We start from the raw sequence: 25,189 nt of genomic DNA, 5'->3' as shown, positions 1-25,189 counted from the left end.
GCCTGGAAACTGAAAAGGAACAAATGAATGAGTGTGACAGCACAGCTGTCCCGCAGGAGCAGCCTGAAAAGTGGCTGATAAGCACATCGCTTTAAAAGCGTGCAACAAAAATCGAACCAAAAAACACGATTCATGAGTTCAACCATTTGGGACGCATACCTTTGACTCTGTCGTTCTTGTACAGGGCGATTTCTCCCTCAGCCTGAGGTTGATAAGTCTTCACCACCATGTAGTGTCTCCCTGGCACGGCGCTGTACATCCGCCGCTTGGACCCTGGAGTCTCTGCTCCAGAGAAAGCATCACGCCCGGGACGTGGACTATGGGGGGGGGAAAGTGAAGTGCTCTTTAGCATTGAGAAACCAGTAATTCATTGAAAACATAATAAAAGCAGCATTTTATTTAGCATTTTAGTTTAAAGTATGCTTGATGAATGCTTGATTGGGATCGGCCAGAATGTATTAGTTAATAAATGTTCGGCAGCTCTTCTATAGTAAACACCAACACAGAGACTTCAAAGCATGAATGCTCGAATGCATAATTGTTAGTGAAGTTTTCTCCGAGGAGATTTTCCATTTTTTAGCTTTTTCAAATAGAGTCTCAGCATTGTCTAGCAATCAGAGTAACATGTTATCAACACAGAAAAGTCTTTGCGATGGAAGACTTTGCGCTCTGTGGTTTTTTAATCACTTGACGAGCCTCATGTTTGAATTTAATGGCTTCTAATGAAAGAAATAATGGAGGATGATGAAGAATAATTTATAGTTTATAGCTGCTATAATGTAGCCCACTTGTTTTAAATACGCATCATCATTAAACATTAGGATTTTAAGGATTTTAATCAACAATTAATGGCTTTTATTTCAGTACTGTACTGAAAACTGTAGGTAGAAATGAACTTGTTACTTGTTGAAAAATCGAATTTAGGCATTTGGTTAGGGAAATATACTGAATGACCCTATGGTGGCCCATGAGTTCAAAATGCATTAGTACAAATCATGACAGCTTCTATATTCACTGTTGTTATTCTGAATTTGCTGTTGTGTTACCGGATTTGCTTTCGTATAAACAAATTTGCTGTTCTGCGACCATATTTGCTGTCATGTTTCAAAATTTGCTGTCATATTACCAAATTTGCTCTTGTGTTACCAAATTAGGTGTGGTGCTATCATATTTGCTGTCATGTTTTCAGATTTGCTGTAATAGTACTGAATTTGCTGTTTATTACCAGATCTGTATTACCAAATTGGCTTTTGTGTTGCCAAATTTGCTGTTGTGCTATCATATTGTCTGTCAGGTTGCCAGAGATGCTGTCATATTACCAAATGTACTGTTATATTACCAGATTTCTTTTGTGTTACCATATTTGGTGTTGTTCATTCATATTTGCTGTCAGGTTTCCAGATTTGCAGTCATGTTAAGTTAAAGTTTATATCTATAGCGCTTTTTACAATGGACATTGTCTCAAAAGCAGCTTTACAGAATTCAAGAATTAAAGTGACTTATATATTACCAAATTTGCTGTTATATAACCAGATTTGCTTCTGTGTTACCGAATATGCTGCTATGCATCAGAATTTGCTGTTGTACAGCTGAATGTTAATGTTCTTTCTGAAACTGCTGTTACATTTTCCAGTTTGCTGCTGTGTTTTCTGATTTGTTATTAATGTGTTCAAATTATCAGGATTTTCAGTCTTGTTTATTTGCTAAATTCTGATTTACTGTCATGTATTTGGTTTTGTTAATCTGATGTGCACTGTGAATGACAGTAATAGCAGTAATAGTAAAAACAAAAACCTTCTTCAGTATACCAGATCATAGTCAATTTATGCAAAAGAACAAAGGTAAAGGGCTACAATGCAAGATACCAGTTCTTTTACAGTTCTAAGCATTTTGCATGACTTTGTAATGGAAATTCCATGTTTAATAAGAGCAGAGTAAGAAAGTAGGATTGGCTGTTAAACAGCTCCCTCTGCTGTTCCATAACTAGTACCTTCTATTCAAGGATTTAGAAAGTCCTTACTGTAATTCTAGTACCAAGGGTCTTGTATGTATCAGATCTGGTCTGCGCCAAAATAATTAGGCTGTGCGCAGAAGAAATCAGCATCAGCTCAAAGGAGAGAAGCAGTGAGTCAGTAAGAAAGAGCTTGGGGACACACCGTGTAATAGTTAGAAGCAGCGCTGTGTGATTATTTTCCAATATAAAAAGCCTCTTGGTACAGACACGCCGAAAAGCGTGAGGCTGTGAATGAGGACAACAGGGACATGACCTGAATATAAAACAAATGAATGTGAAGTGAATATTTATCTATTGATCTAGATAAATTTTTTTCTATTCACAGGAATGCAATATGAAACAAAGCATTAATGTTGTGTTTAGTCACAAGGTGACTTTTAATATCTGGTACTGATTTGGGGTGAGGAGGCTTGGGGTGCAATTGTGCGCCTCCAAAACAACTTTTCTACAGCCTTTCTATTTATTTGCTGTATATGCTGTATATGCTGTATATGCTATCTATCTATCTATCTATCTATCTATCTATCTATCTATCTATCTATCTATCTATCTATCTATCTATCTATCTATCTATATATATATATATATATATATATATATATATATATCAAGGCTAGCAAGGCCTTCTCTGCTGGCCTAAGCTCTATCAGAATCACTATCTTAAGTTTTATCTAGACACAAAGACAGAAAGAGATATTGACAGACAGACAGACAGGCAGACAGACAGACAGGCAGGCAGACAGGACAGATAGACAGGACACCACTAAAGTTTTAGGTGTGAAATGCACAGCTTGCCATTGATTTTATTGCGTTATATAGTATATACACTAGTGGTTAAGATGCAGCGCTCCCACCGCTGCGACCCGGGTTCGATTCCCGGTCAGGGAACCATCCCCAGCCACTCTTAGTGCCGGTCCCAAGCCCGGATAAATTGGGGAGGGTTGCGTTAGGAAGGGCATCCAGCGTAAAACATGTGCCAAATCAAACGTGCGGAGGATCCGCTGTGGCGACCCCTAACGGGAGAAGCCGAAAAGAAAGTTTAGTTTATAGTAAAACAGAACACACACACACACACACACACACACACACACAGTCTGAGTTTGTATGTTAGTGATCTAAAATAACCAATTATAAAAAAAAAGTTATTTTAGATCATTAACATACACAACATTAACATAGACACTGTGTGTGTGTGTGTGTGTGTGTGTGTGTGTGTGTGTGTGTGTGTGTGTGTGTGTGTGTGTGTGTGCTTTACTACAGTATCTAGAGTGTCCTTGAATATTCCCTCACAATCATCTATCTCTAACACAGACCCTGTAAGGCCTAAATTACACCAATGACCTCCTTTCCACCTACACCGTGACCCGCCCCCATCCTACAGAAAAGGCCCCGCCCCCACAGAGGCTCACTCCGGCCTATAGGAGCAGGACGAAATTGGGACGAGGCGCCTACACTTGCCCTTTATGTGACTTTCCCTTTAATAAGCCTCTTCTGGGAGACAGTCCAATGTCAATGCCAACGGCACAGTTACAGCTAACTGCATGAACTAGCAGAGAAAGAGTCGCCTGTTACACTCGCTAGCTAGATCATTGGCTCCAGTGCATTTCTGATGATGTCCCATGCACTTTGACTGCAGCTGTATTACATTTTGCGGATATAAAATGTAAAAAAAAAAGCATTATTTTTGCGTTGTGTTTTTTGTTCAAATCACCTTGCAAGCACACAGTCCTCACAATCTGCTGTGCTACAGAAGCTCTCTCCTCCTGAGAATACCACTGACCTAATACTTCTCTCACAATGGGAGACTGTTATGGAGCAATGTAAAGTATCTATGGAATTATGCAAAGTAAAAAAAAAAAAACATTGTGTTTATTTTATGCCTTTGGTTAAGTAGAGCATGGACTTTATCAAGACTGGAAAAGAAAAGTACTACTAATAGTTTTCAAACACGAAATTGAAATTTACATTCCAGTTTTCAATTCAAAATATTACAAAATATTACTGTATATTTAATAATATTCCATTGAAAATGGCAGAATTTGTTTTTCAAACAAATGTTAAGAAAAAATAAGAAGATTAATAACTAAAGAAAAGAAACGGCAGTGTTGAAGTTTTCTGCAATTATCTTTCCTTCATCTTTTCTTTATTTACATTTAAATTTTTACTTTTTTACTTTATATCTGACAGAGATTTCCAGTTTAAGACCTGTAACAATTGTCATATACTTAATTTAATTTATTTAAATGAAGTGGTTTGCCATTAAGGCAGGGGTCTCCAAACTTCTGCACATCACGGACCTGTTTTGTTCTAAAAACACTCTTGTGGATCGGCTGGAGGTGTGTGTCTTTGTGTGTGTGTGTGTGTGTGTGTGTGTGTGTGTGTGTGTGTGTGTGTGTGTGTGTGTGTGTGCGCGTGTGTGTGTGTTTTATGTCTGTACTGTATATATGTATGTACAGGGGTGTTCTAAGAGGAAAGGAGGAAGTGGTAGCTCAAGGACAATACAGCGTACATTTTCCACAGAATGTTCTTGCATCCCAGAAGAAACTCTGTACTGGGTTACGACCTGGTGGTTGGGATTTCTGCATTAAGTTGTTCAGTGATGCAAAACACTCAATACCTGTTCGTTAAATTATTATAAAGTAATTTATTGCTGTTTCTGGAGACCATCATGAACAGTAAGGGGGGAAATAATAAACCTAATAAATAAATAAACAAACAAATGCATAAATCATTAAATGAATATATAAAAAAATATTTAATATGTAATAAAAAAATAAAAATTTTAGACTGGTTCAAGGTGGAGGTGGGACTGCATCAAGGATCGGCTCTAAACCCTTGTGGGGGGAAGAAGAAAAAAAAAACTTGACAAGCAAAAAATTAAAAACACATTTGCTTTAAAAATATATATAATTTATTTTAAAAATAAATGACAGGGTAAAAAATAAAGACAGGGGTGGGGGCTGAAAAATAAATTGACAAATAAATACAAAATAAATGCTTTACAAATAGAAATAAAAATAAATCAATCCGTAATATAAAAGTATATATAAAAAAAACTAATTAAGATGAAATAAAATATCTTTTGCCAAGATTGGAATTCTTTAAGCAAAATTTGCTGATGATACACAACCATGTTATTTGTGTATTGTGAATGTATTTTGTGAGACATTTGTCCTTTTTCTGCTAATCAACATGACTTTTTGAAATTTGTGCTGAAAGAGACTTTGCATCAACTGAATCATTCATCCAAACAGTGACATCAGTGAATAGCTCGTGGCGAGACGAGGTCAGGCTTCGGCCCACCTACACAATATCCTTTTTAGTTTCAAATGCATTTGGGAAATCTTTTCCCTCTCGCGCCCTCATTTTCTTTCTCCTCATTCTCTCTTCCCCTCTGTTGACTCGTTCTCTCTCCTTTCCCTGTACTACCATCTCCATTTATATTCTTCCAGGTTTGTCTATTCCTGTCATTGTTTCTTCATTTAAGAATATTAAAAAAAATGCTAAATTGTACTTTTTTTATTCGACACCCAGCTACGATTTCAGCTTTATAATCCTTAAATGTTTAAAATAATTTTTTTGAATGTATCCAATAAATGAACTTATAAATCAAAAGGAAATAATAATAATAATAATAGAACAATTTTCTAGGTGTCATTATACTGAATTAATCATATTAATATTAGTATTAAGCAAGTTCATTTAAATATAAAATTGTAATATTATTTTGCAAGAACCAGATTTTCCTGAGAAATCATTTTGTACCATCTTTAGTATTGAATAGTATACAGTACCTGTCAAAAGTTTGGAAACACCTAGTCCTCATTCGCTTTTGAGATACACGTGCATGTTTCTTTTCTTAATATGAAACGTGGAATTATGTTCCAATAGATTTTGGAGTATGATTGTGGAGATTTGTGTTCATCAGCCACAATGGTGTTAGTAAAGTCAGGTACTGATGTAGGTAAGGTGAGGAGGCCTGGGGGTGCAGTCAGCGTTCCAATTCATTCCAAAGGTGTTCAATAGGGTTGAGGTGAGATCTCTATAGCAGGAGATCTTCCATTCCAACCCATGTAAAATATGTGTACATCAACATTTACAGCATTTGGTAGACGCCTTCATTCAGGGCAAACTACAATTATCTAATTAATACAATTGAGCAGTTTAGGGGTTAGGGGCCTTGCACAAGAGCCCAGCAGTGGCAGCGTAGTGGTGGTGGTGAGATTTAACCAATGAGCTCCCCCGTCCCTGATTTGTTGCACAGGGCATTTTTATGTTGCAACAGTTTTGGGTCTTCTAGTTCAAGTGAAGTGAAAATTAAATTATTCTGGATCCAAGGACATCCTAAAAAATTGTGAGCCTCCAGATGTGTAGACAGTTTGGGAAAGAATCGCATAAAGTCAGTTGTCCCAATACTTTTGCGAATATAATGTGTGTAATCAGATAAAAATATGGTTGGACACGAATGGAATCAGTTTCATCCTTGTCACTTCAGCACTTCATTCCGAAATTTGTTAAAACCTGCAGCTATCTGAGGCACAATTGTCAGCATGCTTTCCATCTTCGCTGTCGGCAGCACAACAAACCGCGAGTGATCGGGAGATTTATTTTCACAAAGCCAGTAGGGACTCTAATATTGCTGGAGCAATCAAACTGCCAATGCTCTTAACACAGCTGTCAAAGCAGCGCTGAGATTTTTTTCCCCTTCCGAAGGGGTTACGTTGTGTAAGAGTGCCGCTCTTATTTCAGGACGAAAAAAGCGCCGATGTGGGCTGAGCTAATTGTGCGAAACGGGCGATGTGGAAATAGGGCCACTTAGTATTAGACATCGGTTAAGGTGGAATATGAATAGGCTCTTCCACTGGGCTATTTATAGCATACCACCGCGAAAGAAAAACGTATTCTAAAGTCAGGCTCTGCAGTATAAAAAAAAAAGAAGAATGAAACCATTCATAAAATGTGTACGTGCAAAAACATGTAATCCTAGTCCTGGTGTAGTCAGCGTGTTTTTACTGTGTTTTAGGGTCGTCCAACTGCTCATTATTGGATTTTATTTTACACCAAAGCTATAAGCTGAAACTCATTTACATTTACTCCATTTGGCAGACGCTTTTTTCCAGAGCGACCTACATTTAACTCATTAGTACAACAGAGCAGCTATGGGGTTAAGGGCCTTGCTAAAAGGCCCAGAAGTGGAAGATTGGTGTGGCTGGGATTTGGCCTCACAACCTTCATATCCAAAGTCCAATGCCTTACTACCTCCCCTTCTAGAGTGTTTTCCAGCCTTGCAATTTTCGAGGATTAGCGCTAAATCCCCTGTGATCCTGACCCAGGATAAAGTACTTACTGAACATAAAAGAAATGGAGGCAAGGTCTTAAGAAGGCAGTTTTCCCTATTGACTTACATTCATTGACAATTTCGTGGCATTACGGAGCATATTGAGTCACAGCGATATAAACCTGACTACAGCATGTCAGTGAGTGAGGATGCGAATGTGAAACATGATACTGAATATAACAGCTGCTACAAAGATTAAGGCCATGTTTTTAAATATGGTTTTAAATTTAGAGCGGGAGGGAGAGAAAGAAAATCTGTGAAAGGAGAATCCTGCAACAGTCAGGCAATCGAAGATAACTAGCCAATCAAATGTGATCTCAGCATAATATAGCATAATAACAATGTGCCAAACATAATCATTACAATAGAATTGGCGAGACGTTATGACTACTGAACTGAATACACTGATCAGGCATTACATAATGATATTTGAACATTATGACCGTAGTGAATAACACTGATTATCTCTTCATCATGGCACATGTTATTGTTTAGGATAAATCAGGCAGCAAGTGAACATTTTGTCCTCAAATTTGATGTGTTAGAAGCAGGAAAAATGGGCGAGCGTAAAGATTCGAGTGAGTTTGAAAAGGGCCAAATTGTGACGGCTAGACGACTGGGTCACAGCATCTCCAAAACTGCAGCTCTTGTGGGCTGTTTTCCTGGTCTGCAGGGGTCAGTATCTAAAAGTGGTTCATATCTTTTAGTGGTCAGTCTTTCAAAAGCGGTCCAAGGAGGGAACAGTGGTAAACCAGCGACAGGGTCATGTGTGGCCAAAGCTCACTGATGCATGTGGGGAGTGAAGGCTGGTCCGTGTGGTCCAATCCAACAGATGAGCTCCTGTAGCTCAAATTGCTGAAAAAGTTAATGGTGTTAAGGCTCAATGGGTCATGACTGTTTTGGCAGAAAAAGCTTAGTTGCTCAGGAGCACCTGGTTCCACAACTCCAACTGAAAAGACTGGAGAAAGGACATTACTCATTATCACAAACTCCTGTGCACATGATCTTTCTCGCTCTCCTATGTTTTCTATGGCTTATATTCACACTCTTGGTGTCACCCAAAAGAGGATGGGTTCCCCCTTTTGAGTCTGATTCCTCTCATGGTTTCTTTCTCTTACCATCTATGGTAGTTTTCTTTCGCCACATGGATAAATACCCTTATTTCTTGTTCTATAATTCTTACATTCTGTAAAGCCACTTAGAGAAAAAGTCCATTGTAAAAGCGCTATAAAAATAAACTTGAATTAAATTGACGGAAGGAAGGATCCATAAGTAAATGATTGAACATGGATTGTAAAACGCAGATGCTTAATTATTCACAAAATCAAAATCCCTGTCCAATATTTTTGCTTGCAGTCAAGATGGATGATCAACAGTATATTCAACCATTCATGAAAATACTAAGCGTAATCACACGACGGCCGTTCTACATTTAGCCACGCCCACAATCCCAAAAAAGGCAATTATGAGCTAAATATAAAAAAATGACATCTGGTGAAAAAGCACTTTATAAATGTGGTGTCTGTAGACTCACATTAACATTTTCTTCTTTTATAACGTGCCATTTTTTTTTTTTTATCTGTCCTCATGTATAGATTTCTTTTAAGTCACTAATATGAATATTAATGTGAACGAAAAGTTTCCCATAATTTCCCATGTTCCACTAAGTCTATTTAAATGTGTAAATTGACAGGAAATGAGCGCCATATGAACGTTATGCTGAAATAATGTCTCATTTTCATTTAAATATCAGTCCATTTGATAATGCTAAAGATAGCATGAATGAACGCTTTCAAGGCAACCATGGTAACCGAGAGTAAACCTGAGCCAGAAAAGTCCCTTAGTACCGAGCGTAAGCTGACAATATCTAAAAGTAGTAGTAATATAGAGTTAAAAACGATGCTATACGGTTTCATGCCATAGCCACAAACAAGTGCATAGATTACCTAATCCTAACCGCTAGCACTTAATACTGCACATCGGGCCGCAGCGCTTGAGACAGTGTAGAAGAGAAGCGCATTCCTCTGTTCCTTCTTTCTCCAGCCATCACAGACGTCCACCAAACCTGCAATTACCCAATGACATCAGAACTGACTGCAGCTGCCTCACTTTCCCTCTGAGCCTCTGAAGAGCAGGCACATTATCTAATTCACCACAGAACACACACACACACACACACACACACACACACACACACACACACACACACACACACACCATACGGTCACAGCCATAGCAACTGCTGCTGTAACCAGGGACAGATCCCCATCAAGCAGCACACATAGCTATGGAGGCCACAACCATATTCACAAGGCTTTTTTTTTTTTCATGGATGCCAGACTTAGCACACTGGCAAAATGTGTCAAAAGTCACACTTTTTATACGCTTATCTGAGAGCAGCTTGGAGAATTCAGTATCATATGGGTGCCAGATGCCACAGAATATGTGACCAGAGGCTTTATTTTTTAATTTCGGTAATAATAAGCATAATAATAATAATACAAAATAATAACACAGCCTTATTTAATTCACTTTTACCTCATTTCATTTTGTTATCAGCAGATTTTTGAGTAGTTCAGGCTCACGGGTGTATGCTAACGCAAGCGTTCTGAAATGCTATTCTATAGTAACACAATAGATAGGAGCATGTGGACCTTTTATATCATTTAAGCCAAATAATAGGTGAATTAAATGGTATAATCGTTAAATAGCTCCATAAACTGTTCAATTTAATTCAATTCAGTGCTTTTAACAATGCACATTGTCTCAAAGCAGATTTACAGAGGTAAAGCGGTTCTAAAAGAACGTATAAGTTTAATCCTTATAATTGTAAGTTTGTCCCTAATGAGTGAGCCAGTGATGATATACTTCATACTATACTTCAAGGCTCTTCTCTGTTCTGGCACCGAGGTGGTGGAATGAACTTCCCCTAGATGTCGGTACAGCGGAGTCCCTGACTACCTTCAAGCGACGATTGAAGACCTTCCTCTTCCTGAAACACTTAAATTAGCACTTTCCAAGTTTGTAGAATTCAAGGCTTATATTTATATTAAGTTTGTAATTTTGCATACCAGTGTAGATTTATTCATTACTAGAGACTCAAAGCACTTTTGTACGTCGCTCTGGACAAGGACGTCTGCTAAAATCCGTAAATGTAAATGTAAATAATGACTGTAGCAAGGAAAACCTTCATGATGGCGTGAGGAAGAAACCTTGCGAGAAAGGGAACCTCATCATCAAAGACCGAATGTCTTTTCTCCACACACTAGCTTACTTGAAATCAACATTTCCCAGTGTGCCTCACTGATCAATCCTTTCATTCAGCCGTGTGTATTGTGTAGAATGTATTTGGGTGCGATAGCATTCAATTTTCCCTTCATTTGAACTAGGAGACCCAAACTTGTTCCAGCATCACAATGGCCATGCACACAAAGGCAACTCCATGAAGATATGCTTTAAATGGGTTGGAAGATATGGAACATCTCCTGCTATAGAGCTTTGGGATGAATGTAAAAGCTGACTGCACCCCCTCACCTAAATCAGTACCTGATTTTTCGAACACCCTTGTTGCTAAATTCACACAAATCTCCACAAGGACACTCCAACAAACAACTTTCCGAAAGGGTGGAGTTTATTTTAAGGGAAAATGAGAAGTAAATGTGGAACGAGATGCTCGAAAAGCCGCACATACTAATCTTATGGTGAGGTGTCCACAATCTTTTGTTCATATTGTGTAAGTTAATGTGACGTTTTGTCTGCAGCACAAACAATTCACAAGCACCAGGGGTTTAGAGGCACCAGATGTTGCAGATAATCCTAATTATAGTTATTCTTCGTGGTATAATCTGAGAGCATGTCATTGCGCTGTTATAGACTTCAGCTCCGTTGCAAAAACTTCTCATCTAGTCAAGATTTAGATTTTATTTCTGGCAATAAAAATCTTATGATCTCATTTTTAGAATAAAACACTGTGCAGGAGCAAACTGCATTAAATTAAGATTTTTTTCTTAGTGAAGTTTAAAGTTAGTTATTTTACCTGCAAATTGAGCTTAATTATAGTACCGTCAGAAACATTATTTGAGGCCTTGTATCTTTGAAGACTTTATTTTAGATGTAATATTTGGTTTTAAAGTTTCCCAGTAAAAAAAAGCTCAACACCATCTAACCATCTAAGGTAGTTTTTCCTTGCTACATGGATAAAAATCTATAATTCTTCCATTCTGTAAAGCCACTTTAAAACAATGACTATTGTAAAAGCGCTATAAAAATAAACTTGAATTAAATTGACACATAAACGAGGAAGGATCTATAAGTAAATGATTGAACGTCGATTGTAAAACGCATATACTTCATTATTTACAAAATCAAAATTCCAGTCCAAAACTTCTGCTTGCAGTCAAGATGGATGATCAACAGTATATTCAAGCATTCATGAAAAAGACTAAGCGTAACGGCAGGACGGCTGTTTTACATTTAGCCACGCCCACAATCAAACAAAAAACAGCAATACTCATTATGAGCTAAAAATGAACAAAATGACAACTGGTGAAAAAGCACTTTTTAAATGTGGTGTCTGTAGACTCACATTAACATTTTCTTTTTTTAATGACTAATATGAATATGAATGTGAACTTTACAAAATAGTTGCTTATGGTTGCTAATAGCTAATTTCATATGTGCCACAAAGTCTATTTAAATGTGTAAATTGACAGGAAATGAGCGCCATATGAACGTTTTGCTGAAATAATTGGATTTTTTTTAGATAAACATCACGTTTCGTGTAAATACATTCACTCATGTCTAATTTTCATGTCTATTCGGTATTGCTAAAGATAGCCAATGAACTCAGGCGCTTTTTAACCATGGTAACCCAGAGTAAACCTGAGCCAGTAAAAAAAGCTCAATAATCACACTTAGAACTTGTTCATTACTATTATTTTTTCCAAAAACTTGTTTTATGTTTACACCAACTCATTTATTCACAACCTAATAAATATATAAAAGCCTGCAGTATTTTTTGGAACTTTGTTTTTTTGGAACGTATGGCTTTTTACTAAATTGTTGTTCTGTAGTTTGATTTCAGTTTCTCATGTTAAATATCTTGCAGTGTTTAGTAATGATGAAATACATTCAATAATGTTTTATGCTGCAATAAGTCTTAGTAGTTTAAGAAGCAGCAAGTAATGATTTTGCTTTGTTTTTTCATCATTCAAATCAAATCAAATCAAATCAAATCAAATCAAATTTTATTTGTCCCATACACATACATACAGGGTACACCATGCAGTGAAATGCTTTTTACGACGGCCTGGCATGAGGGAATAAAATAGGGTAAAAAAAATAAAATAAAAAAAATAAAATAAAAAGAAAGCAGATAAATAAAGTATAAAAACTATATAAAAATAAGAATATATATATATATATATATATATATATATATATATATATATATATATATATATATATATATATATATATATATATACAAAAAAAATGCTTATGGCTGTGAGCAGTTAAACAGTTAACAACAGTAAACAATTTAAGCATGGTTTTTGATTGTACATAAAGTGTCCGTGTGCGGTATGGTGTGGTGTAAAGTGTCCATAAAGTGTCCGTGTGGGGTATGGTGTGGTGTAAAGTGTCTATAAAGTGTCCGTGTGGGGTATGGTGTGGTGTAAAGTGTCCATAAAGTGTCCGTGTGGGGTATGGTGTGGTGTAAAGTGTCCATAAAGTGTCCGTGTGCAGTATGGTGTGGTGTAAAGTGTCCATAAAGTGTCCGTGTGGGGTATGGTGTGGTGTAAAGTGTCCATAAAGTGTCCGTGTGGGGTATGGAGTGGTGTAAAGTGTCCATAAAGTGTCCGTGTGCAGTATGGTGTGGTGTAAAGTGTCCATAAAGTGTCCGTGTGGGGTATGGTGTGGTGTAAAGTGTCCATAAAGTGTCCGTGTGCAGTATGGTGTGGTGTAAAGTGTCCATAAAGTGTCCGTGTGCGGTATGGTGTGGTGTAAAGTGTCCATAAAGTGTCCGTGTGCAGTATGGAGTGGTGTAAAGTGTCCATAAATTGTCCGTGTGCAGTATGGTGTGGTGTAAAGTGTCCATAAAGTGTCCGTGTGCGGTATGGTGTGGTGTAAAGTGTCCATAAGTGACCGTGTGCAGTATGGTGTGGTGTAAAGTGTCCATAAAGTGTCAGTGTGCGGTATGGTGTGGTGTAAAGTGTCCATAAGTGACTGTGTGCAGTATGGAGTGGTGTAAAGTGTCCATAAAGTGTCCGTGTGCAGTATGGTGTGGTGTAAAGTGTCCATAAAGTGTCCGTGTGCAGTATGGAGTGGTGTAAAGTGTCCATAAAGTGTCCGTGTGGGGTATGGTGTGGTGTAAAGTGTCCATAAAGTGTCCGTGTGCGGTATGGTGTGGTGTAAAGTGTCCATAAGTGACCGTGTGCAGTATGGTGTGGTGTAAAGTGTCCATAAAGTGTCAGTGTGCGGTATGGTGTGGTGTAAAGTGTCCATAAGTGACTGTGTGCAGTATGGAGTGGTGTAAAGTGTCCATAAAGTGTTCGTGTGGGGTATGGTGTGGTGTAAAGTGTTCATAAAGTGTCCGTGTGCGGTATGGTGTGGTGTAAAGTGTCCATAAGTGACCGTGTGCAGTATGGTGTGGTGTAAAGTGTCCATAAAGTGTCAGTGTGCGGTATGGTGTGGTGTAAAGTGTCCATAAGTGACTGTGTGCAGTATGGAGTGGTGTAAAGTGTCCATAAAGTGTTCGTGTGGGGTATGGTGTGGTGTAAAGTGTCCATAAAGTGTCAGTGTGCGGTATGGTGTGGTGTAAAGTGTCCATAAGTGACTGTGTGCAGTATGGAGTGGTGTAAAGTGTCCATAAAGTGTTCGTGTGGGGTATGGTGTGGTGTAAAGTGTCCATAAAGTGTCCGTGTGCGGTATGGTGTGGTGTAAAGTGTCCATAAGTGACCGTGTGCAGTATGGTGTGGTGTAAAGTGTCCATAAAGTGTCCGTGTGCGGTATGGTGTGGTGTAAAGTGTCCATAAAGTGTCCGTGTGCAGTATGGAGTGGTGTAAAGTGTCCATAAAGTGTCCATGTGGGGTATGGTGTGGTGTAAAGTGTCCATAAAGTGTCCGTGTGCGGTATGGTGTGGTGTAAAGTGTCCATAAAGTGACCGTGTGCAGTATGGTGTGGTTTAAAGTGTCCATAAAGTGTCAGTGTGCGGTATGGTGTGGTGTAAAGTGTCCATAAGTGACTGTGTGCAGTATGGAGTGGTGTAAAGTGTCCATAAAGTGTCCGTGTGCGGTATGGAGTGGTGTAAAGTGTCCGTGTGCGGAATGGTGTGGTAGAAAAAATATGAAATGTAAAGTGCACTGTGCGAGTCCAGTGTCTAAAGTGTCGTAGCACGAAAAGTGAGATATGTGCATAACTACTGTGTCATTTGAATAAATCATTGTTGACAATAAGCATGTTTGTATGATCTTGATTTTAAAAGTAATCTTATTTCTAGTTTAAATGCTTTGTCTTATTTTAAGATAGAATCTATAATGATGACAAATCTTTAATTTAAGAGGGTGTTTTTTGTTTAGTAGCTCTGATTTTAAGGTCTTTGCACACAAATGAACAAAAGCTAATTGTTTATAAAAAATAAGTTAGCAAGCTAATTTTAGCTTAAACAGACTAAATCGACTGTTGGAATTAGTATTTGAATGCTTGTTTTAAGATATTTTGCTCTTTTCGAAAGCCTAAATATGTTTTCTTATCACAAGAAGTCTTACCAAGTGTAATGATCTTACTGCACTGACAGATCTTTTAACTTGTTTCTATCTTGTATGTTCTTAAATCATGCATTTACTTCGGATATTATTTATTTATATAAGAAATAATGATTTACAATTTTTTTTTTACAGTGTCAGGATTCATTGGAATGATTTTATACAGTGTGACGAGTAAAAGAAATCGTGGAAAGCTGTAAAACTGCCTCTGATTAAAACTCTGAGCGTTTTGGGATTAAGGAGAGCATCACTAAAAGATTGTGATGCGAAAACCTAGTCCCAGACAGACACATCTTACACTAAAGAAGAAGAAGCCATGTTGGAGTGAAGCCATATTTGAGCCCGGAGAGCACTGAACCGACGAGTGTGTGTGAGGAGAACAGGGTCACATACCAGAGGAGTTTCATTTTTCCCTTTTAAAATCTCATTAGATGTTTTTTTGCCATGGCAGTGAGTAATTGGCGTGGCCCACTTACAGTAGGCCACCCGCTCATCTGAACTGCCGACGTGTGACAAGATTCGCACACCCCCGGGCACACTTCCATACAAACCCATACACACAAACACACACACACACACACACACACACACACGCACACTTGCTCTTTCACACACATACATACAAGGATGCTGTCAACAAGGCTGTTGCTGTCACACATGCACAAATACACACACTTCCTCCTCCCTCGCTTTTCCTCTCATCGGCACATGCACACTGATGCTCCTATCTACCTCGCCGTGACCACCTTCTTTTTCCAGTTTTGTGTTAAATGTTGGCACCCTCTGTACACCAGAACTGTATTTCCCTTGTGCCAAGCAGATCAGGTGCTCTGTTCACTCCAATTTCCTGTTCTAATCCATTTAATGGGCAAAATCTCAAATCCGTGTCTCCTTTCTCTACGGCAGTGACAGACAGTACGGATGGGCGGAGTCTCTTAAGCTCAGTTTTCTTTTCCAGTCATTCTCATGTTCATTCTGCATTTGCATACCTTTTATTGTTATATTGTTAATGTTACTGTTTTAGGTTTTGTTGTTGTCATACATCATTACATTCCATACAATTTGTTCTTTTGCCACATCAAAATATTCCTACTGCAATTTGTACTTCCATTTTTACTGATTCGGTCCAAATCTGATATATGGACATACACTATATGAACATACTGTATATATATAATGATAGCTAATATATGAACATATTTGTAGTCCTATTAGTTGCTTAAAACATAAATAATGTGAAAAACGTTTTTTTTTTTTTACTTACTATCTCATTTTTCTATACATACTGTATGTTTAATTTAATCGATTGTGTACAAGTGTCTGCTGTTTCCTTCATTATCAGTTGTTTATGTTCATGTTCATCAAAATATATTATACTGGTTTCAGCTAAATAGTCTTTAGAATGTTAGCATAGAGGTTTACTGTACTGTATATACTGATGCAAGTCTGCAAAAGTTCACGTTTTTCATCTAGTGTTTCTGTGCTTTATGTTTTTCCCCCAATAATCAAATTTTTGTACTTTTTTATAAACTAACTTTAACATTCAAAAGTGTTTCACTTTACAGAGTTTTTTTTTTCTACAGCACCTACTGCAAATGAGGTTACACAGACATTCAGGTTTTTGTGCCAGGAGTTAAAAGTACATGCTGTACAGTCTACTGATTTGAGATAGTGATCAACATTGCTTACCTGTCCCATAAACAGCTCTCTGGTCTTAATTTTGGTTTATCCTTTTTTTAAATGTAAATATTTTTTTCAGAATGCTTTATTGATTCCACAGGCAAATTGTTTTTTCTACACACATCCCAGAGATGTAGGAAGCTGGGGTCAGAGCACAGGGTCAGCCATGTTACAGCATCCCTGGAGAACAGAGGTTTAAGGGCCTTGCTTAAGGGCGGCTGCGTGGTGATACCGGAAATTGCACCCCTTTCCGAAAAGTAACCCAGAGGCTTAAATACCCCCCTTTGATAAACCAGTCTTCCCAGGAAAAACTCAGGGCTTAAATCAAGACATTCTGAGGTGTTTAAAAATTAGCAGGGCAGGGCAGGGCAGGGACGGGTCGTTCTGCAATCAGTGTCCGATAGTTTTCTGCAGCGCATAACACTATAAAAGGAGAACACGTGTGGGACTCCCATGTCATTTCACTCTCTTGTTGATGTTCAAAAATCATGTAGTGATCCATATGAACTTCTTGGGAGTGAAACCAGAATGTTGTATGAAGTCGGTTTATCGAGTTATTTTATATGTGGGTTGTCCCACAAACCCAAATAACTCAAATGCACAATAAGAGGGTAAAAAGCTATAAACTAATTTACATTTAGATCAAGAAAATTGTTATTTCATCATGAAACTTGAATTTTTTAAAACAAGAATACCATAGTTTAGGTGAAATTATCGATAAATTAAATTACGTAATAGATACAACTATTATGTAACATACTAGTTGTAAATCAATCATCTATATTTATAGCATTTAACAAACCCTAATCCAGAGCGACTTACATTTATCTAAATTACAGCTAAACAATTGAGGGTTAAGGGCCTTCCTTAAGGATGGTGGTGTTACTGGGATTTGAACCCATGGCCTTCCAAGCTGAAGTCTGAAATCTTATCTTATCCACTTCCCCCACTCTGCTACCACTTTTCTTACCATTTCATCTAAGCCATGATTGTTCTAAAGTTACCAGAAATCCACCATTTCATGTCCCCGGTGTCAGTGTACCTTTTGAAGGTACACTATGAACTCAATAAACCCAATGAACCTATGAACCCAATGTACATGGACCCCAGTGAGTCACATGTCTGAAAATTAAAAATTAACAAGTATGGCCGAAACTTTCTGCTAATGCATGAATGCACCCTATCACTAAACACTACTACATTAATGCCATTAAGTCATCTTGTTTCCTTTTCCTAACTAGGACACGGCCATTGATGTGCAATATACTGATTATGGCACCTCCTGCGGTCTCTGCCACATGCTGTCCTCTATCGGTTTAAACAGAGCTGTGGCACCTGAACATCCGGAAGCATGGCAACGTGTTACTTTTCCAACAGAAGGAAAATGAAGCAAAAATCAAACAAAGCTTTGTCACCCAGGAAGGATTATGGAACTAATATCTACAGTATGTGGCTATGATGCTACTAGATGGTTTTACAAAGAATGAACACATTTGGGCAAAAAAAATATGTCTAAAACTAAGACCTGTCCAACAAACAGTATGGTCAGGGAAGTAAACCAGAAGTACTGATATGTCTTCTACTTCGACTGGGACAAATGTTAACCTTGTATCCAAACTGTTACCACAGAGTTAAAGGTACACAATTGTATCTTTGGATACAGTAGCATTACATTTTCCATTCACTTGACCTAGAAGACCCAAACCTTCACACAATGTGCAAGTTCAATAAAGATGGTTTTAAATGGTTTGGAATGAAAGATTGTTACTAGTTTAACATAGAGCTTTGACCCCAACCCTACTAAATATCTTTGGAATAAATTGGATACCTGACTGCACCCCAGGACTCCTCACCCTACTGTACATCTGACTTTAGTAACATCCTTGTGGCTGAATAAGCACAAATCTCCACAAAATCTAGTGGAACATTTTTCTAGAAGAGTGGAGGTGATTATAAAAGCACATGGAGACTAAATGTGACATGGGATGTTCAAAATGTATGTATAAATTGTATGGTCAGCAGTCCACAAACGTTTCTCCATATAGTGTATGTACCCTGTTTTCTGCATGAACTCAGAACAGGCAGAATGTCAGAATTAGAAAATATTTGTTGTATAATCTGCCAGGGAGAATGTTTATCCCAGAATCTGTTACAGACTTCAGACTTGATCGTTTTTTTCATTTGTTCTCAGAGTGAAAAGTAAGAACCTGGCTGCATTTGTACAGTGTCAAACAGGATTTATTTGTGTTCAAGATGTTGACAGGCATGGAGTCAATGCCCTTCGAAGTATAATTCCACAGTTGCTGATCGATACTATCCAGGGTTTGGTGGAAGAACGCGTAACGTCCCGAGATCTGAGAGAACTTAGCATCGAGCACCGCATCCGCCAATGAGTTTGACCATGAACACACCGTAATGATTTTGATCAATATCAAAATAAGGACTCGTGGTGCTAAGAAATGATTAGAGATGTGTGGCTGTGTGAGGCTGTTTGAATCTGCCTTAGTATTTCTGGTGCTTTCATTCAAAGTTCTCTTAGTGATCTGTGTAGCAAGAAGATGCAATCGAACAAGGAGAAGGTATCACCCCCACACAGGGATGGAAAAAAAGATTTCTGTTTGCAGACCGTTTTTTTTTAAGGCTTTTCAAAAGCCGTCCAGCCATTTAAAGCTGTATAATTCAGAAAACGATAATAGCCCTCCTGTCAAAGAATTTGAAAAGGGATGCTATCTGAGCTACATCAACACACCGATTGGAAATCCAAGCTCTCGCAGTTACAGACATGTGGCTCCACAATGATGAGGATGCACAGCGTGAACTTTACTCGGCTCTAACATCCCATGGTTCACCTCATCAGCTACCTGCTGAGCTTTTCATGCGCTGAATTGGAGTGTTTAAGTGGGAAGAAATTACCGTACTTGAGTCGACAAAATGCCGCATTTATCCTAATCAAAACTCGTGTCAGGCGTGCGATTGGGAAGAAAATGCGATCGCACTGACCTGCTGTGGCGCTGGGGCGGATGTCTGCGGGCGTCGCTGTCCCCCAGGCGGCCCAGCGAGGGTGAGCGGCTGCGCGGGGGGTGCCTGGCCCCCCGGCCCATGCTCTTTACCGTGCCATTGGAGCTGTTCTGCATCTGCTGGGGCCTGCGGGGTGACAGGCTGCGCAGGGGCGAGGGCGAGCGCGAGGGCGTGTGTGGCGCAGAGAGCTTGTTAACGTTCAGGTTGTTGTCGCTGTTCGACCGCAGGAGCACACGAGGTGCGGCCAGAGTGCTGCAGCCTGCTTGAGGCTGCTGAGGCCTGCTCCTGCCCGAGCTCACCACCACTGCTGTCGGAGCCTCTCGGAAGGGCACTGAGTAAAGAGAAAAGGGGTTTGTTATTTATGAAGGAGAAATTAAGTGTTACTAAATACAATGTATATAAGCAATACAACCTACAACTGTTAATGAAGAGACACTAAGATTTGCTTTTTATTTACTGCGTACCATTTTTGATTCATTTATAGTTACAATTATTGCCCTTGAAGACAAATTATTCCCGTTATACCTTTTCATAAAATCTATAATCAGTCATTCTTAGTAGCTTTATGTTCTTTCTCTTCTATGAATTTGTTAGGATATAAAACACACACACGCATGGCATTTTAACATTTGCTGAGAGGTATGCAAGATCATGGTTGGTGCCCCCCTCCCCCTCCCCCAAAAAGTGGAGTGAATACAAGAATAAATACACTACATGCAATGTGGCACACCTATTCACAGAATATACTGCAAACCCAATTTTTCCTCCGCTGCACCGAGAACCCACAATTTGTGCATTTACTATAGAAACTATAACATACAGTATTAATAAAAGTGAAATATTACACTAAATAGACAAAGGTAATGGAACACTGGGGACTTTTCCAACTATATGCGATTCTTTCACAAACTGTTATCACAAACCTGGAGACACCCAAACCTGTTCTAACAGGACCATGCTCCTGTGCACAATACCAGCTTTGAGAAGATATTCCTTACACAGTTTCGATGCTAACTTTTGAATCAGTACCTGACTTTATGAACACCTCTGTGGCTGAATGAGCACAAATCTTCACACTTTAAAATCTAATGAAACATCTTTCCAGAAAAGTGAAGGTTATTATAACATGCAATCGGAAATAAAATGTGAAATGAGATGTTCAAAATGCACATACTAATCTAACGGTCAGGTGTCCTCAAACCTTGGTCCTTGTAGTGTATCTAACAAGCTTAGTGTTTTATTGAGCTGTTTGGACTTTTATTACAGCTCAAAACTAATATTAAATGTGCGGAATTTAACATGTCAAACTCAACATCTTACAGTGCTGTCTGAAGCTGAAAACATTACCCAGCGTACAGCGTAAAATAAAATAATTTCCGATCACTTCTACATCGTAGGTCAGTGGTCCCTCAATGGTAGAAATATGATAACGACGGTTTTATTCTCTGAAATTCCAATTGGAGGTGAACATTATACATTATTGCTTTGAGGATGTATTTGGACTGTAGTAAATGTCAACAGTCTGATACAATGATTCAGGACTACAGGTTGCATTTGATCACTGCACACCTCAACAACATTTAACTGTGATAAATGAACATGTGCCACACAGATGAGGACGGGTTCCCTCTTGAGTCTGGTTCCTTTTTAGGTTTCTTCCACATGCCCTCTCAGGGAGTTTTTCCTTGCCACAGTAGCTACAGATCAATTTTTTGTTAGTTTCAAATAGTCACCTTTTTATTTATTTTTTTTGCAAAGTTAAAGAAAATTAGCTTTTTTTTTTTACTATAAACACCAAGTTATCAATTCAGATTTCAGATTTAGCAAGTGGTAGTTCAGTGGTTACGATGCTGGCCTTCTGAGTCCAGCTTTAATGTGAGTTCAAATCCCAGCACTATGAAGCTGGGCCCTTGAGCAAAGCCCTTACCTACCAACTCAATTGCTCAGTTGTATAAATGAAATAAATCTAAATTGCTTTATATAAGCGCATCTACCAAATGCCATATATAGCTATAAATTGTATTCAGCACATACATAACCATACCCAAGTACTACATTATGTGACGATTTAACAACTGATCCTTGACATAAAATGGCATAAAAAGAAAATACCAATTCTAATGTACAATTGAATTTACAATGGAATACGATAAAAAAATTATTTTAATGAAATTAAAAGAAATAAAATAAACTGGTAAGATCTCAGAATGATATGTTCATGTTTGAGTCCTGTACTGTGATTTAATCCATTTCGTCACAAAGTCGGTCCGAGTCGTTTTTTTTCTTTTTTTTAAACCCAGCAGTCTGACCAAACTACACTCCAGTGATATCAGAAATCCGATTGAGATGTTTTTTTTCCACCTCAGTCCTCGGCTGTGTGAAAAATATATATTTATATTTATTACTACTGTCGCGACACTGAAGCAGACCACGGAAGAACTTTGAGAACATCGGGCCAATCGAGGTCTTGGTGTACAGGCTGCTCGGTTCCATAGTCACGCTGAGCTACACGATGAGGTTAAAAATACCACCCTGATACTCCATAGTGGTGCTAATACACAGCATGGCGCTCGTTGTTTTTTTTATGTTCTGAATGCTTTCGTCTGTTGAGCTTGAACGTAAATGAATGTAAACTTGTTTTTAATAAACAAACCAAAAAGAAAAAAACCAGACACAAACACAGTGTTAGGAAAACAGCTTGAGGACTCAGCCTCGTCATTCGCCTGCTAATGCCATGCTGGAACTCAGCATTACGACTCGTAGATGCTAAAACTCTGTAATCAAGAGGAAGTGCCTGGTGTTTTGTTATTAACGTGATGCTCCCGGAAATGTTCTGCTTGTTATTGTGGACACCAGGAGCTCGTCTTGTAATCTGGTGTCAAAAACAATCTCCCAATAACGTTTTCCATTGGTCAGCTCTGAACATTTCTGAAACAGTAAAGCTGAGGAAGCCGCAACTTCATGTCTGTTATAATTACGGTCATTACCAGATGACGGCTTAGGAGATTCTTTATCTCCGTGAATGTGGAAATTAGCTGTTGCTATGGTGAGGCACCTGACTCCAAAATGGATACTCTAACGTTGAGAATAACTAGCAGACAGTTAACACGTAGCAGCATTGCTACTTTATTCAAAGGACTTTTTTTTTTTTTTTTTTTACAATTTCAATTGAATGGATTTATTTGTGAAATAAATGACATAAAAACACACCAGACCATTACTTGATCTGTACGATAACTTTTTGCCTATAGATGATCATTGGTTTCCTTTAAGAGTCTGTTTTCTCTCAATGTTTTTTCTTCATATAAAATTTCTGATATATTTCCAGTGCCACTGTTGCCTCTGGCTCAGCCATTAGGGATAAACTGGATTGGTCCCACCATCTCTCAGGGTAAGAGATAAGTATACATCCAGACTCTTTTCTGCTCTGGTAATGAGGTGGTGGAATGAACAGCTAAGTCCCTGCCTATCTTCAAACGACCGGTGAAGACCTACCTCATCCTGAAGCACTTGAACTAGCACTTATTTTTCCCTGCTTTTTTATATACCTTTAAGTAAAAAAAGTGTGCTATAATTCCACAAACCAGAGTTTATGCTGATAGTATTAGTGTGCACGCTAGTGAACTAGCGTTGATTTATTCATTCATAGAGACTTTAAAGCACTTTTGTACGTCGCTTTGGATAAGGACGCTTTCTAAATGGAGGAGGTAGTAACTTAGTGGTTAAAGCATTGGACTTTGGATACGAAGGCCGTGAGTTCAAATCCCACCCCAAAGCCAGACACTTAACCCCATAGCTGCTCAGTTGTACGAATAAGATAAATGTTAGTTGTTCTGGATAAGAGCATCTGCCAAATGCTGTAAATGTAAATAAGTTGAAGCGAATAAAAAAAAATGATAATAATAACGTAGGCCCCTGACCAGGCTGGGAGAAACATGGCTCTATATTGTTGATAATAGAATGTTACAACAAAGAATGAAACACCATTGTAGAAAACCAAAGCACACCATCTATCCTTTCATATCTCACAATACCAGATTAACTTAATAACAATCAAATGCTGTGGGACGTCTGCGAACCAAGTTTGTCCGTTTAAACATCTGGTTTTCTCCTCTTTAATGAAACGAATTTAAGTTGTTCACATGACTGAGAAACTAACAAACCCAAACGCCAAACTACCCAAAGGTTTTTACTGTTACACAGCACTGACACTGGAGACTCCTTCCATCGGTCTTCTGACGCAGAAATGTCATCATATTCATGATTAAAGCTATGAATCTATGTTAATATAGGACGCCTCAGGTCATGGGCAAACAAATCCCCTTTGGGTTTTTTTGTGGTAATCATGGTAATTATAACTTTTTAGAATGAGAGCATGAGTGGTCTAGCTAGAGCTAGGATTTTGGACGTGATGGAGTGGCCAAGTATGTCTCCAGACCTGAACTCTATTGAGCACCTGGGGATCCTCAAGCAGAAGGTAGAGAAGCGCCATGTGTCTAACATCCAGCAGCTCTGTGATGTCATTATGGAGGAGTGGAAGAGGATCCCAGGAACAACCTGTGCAGCTTTGGTGAATTCCATACCCAGGAGGATTAAGGCAGTGCTACATAACAATGGTGCTCACACAAAATACTGACACTTTGGATGCAGTTTTGACATGTTCACTGAGGGTGTACTCACTTTTGTTGCCAGTTATTTAGACAATAATTGCTGTATGTTGAGTTATTTTTAGAGGACAGTAAATCTGTACTTCTGTACGAGCTGCACATTGACTACTGTAAAATTTATCAGGTTTATTTCTATAGTATTGTCTCAGAAGATCGTTGGTGAAATATGAGAGATGTACTCACTTTTGTGAGATGTTTTATACACGGTATTTAAGACAAAATTATTATTTTTTTTACATTTTATTGGGTACCTTTTTTTTTTCTAACGGTCTTAAAGGTGCTTCTGCAAAATAAACTTATCAATAAATAAATGAATGTATGAATGAATGAATAAATAAATAAATTGTATATGCCCTCATATCCTTTTGAGCTAATTAAGTCCTTTAGATGCAAATATTAATGCTGTTTATCGTACTGAGGAATTTTTATTTAGATATTATTTTTCCCAAAGTGCCATTGAGATGTAAAAAAACAAACAAAAAAAAACTATCCATTCTGCATATGAAAAGACTGTATATGTGAGCTCTGGAGATGCAAAGATAAAAACGATCAGATACACATTCATAACATAAACCATTAAAAAGTGTAATAATGATCCATGCTGCTGAGAACTGGCTCCGAAATGCAATCTGAGATCAGGAAACGAGGTCACGGTGCAAGCGACACTTTTCCCGTCAAGTGCCGATTATTTCATTTGTAGCCTCTCGAG

General features: G+C 38.3%; 1 protein-coding gene across 2 annotated transcripts in view; it reads right to left on the bottom strand.

Annotated features, from left to right (window-relative positions):
• Positions 1-25,189, bottom strand: part of shank2b (SH3 and multiple ankyrin repeat domains 2b) — a 181,533-nt gene that overhangs the window by 68,629 nt on the left and 87,715 nt on the right. For both annotated transcript variants that reach the window (XM_083560941.1, XM_083560942.1), the window contains 2 exons: positions 19,796-20,144; positions 160-317 (listed from right to left, as the gene is read on the bottom strand). In XM_083560941.1, coding sequence (XP_083417067.1) covers positions 160-317; positions 19,796-20,144 — 507 coding nt within the window. The remainder of the gene's footprint in view (positions 1-159; positions 318-19,795; positions 20,145-25,189) is intronic.

The sequence above is a fragment of the Silurus aristotelis genome (genome assembly GCF_946808225.1).
Source record: "Silurus aristotelis genome assembly, chromosome: 14".
Lineage (NCBI taxonomy): Eukaryota > Metazoa > Chordata > Actinopteri > Siluriformes > Siluridae > Silurus > Silurus aristotelis.
Note: the sequence above shows the minus strand (reverse complement) of the source record. Positions and strands in the feature narration are given on the sequence as shown.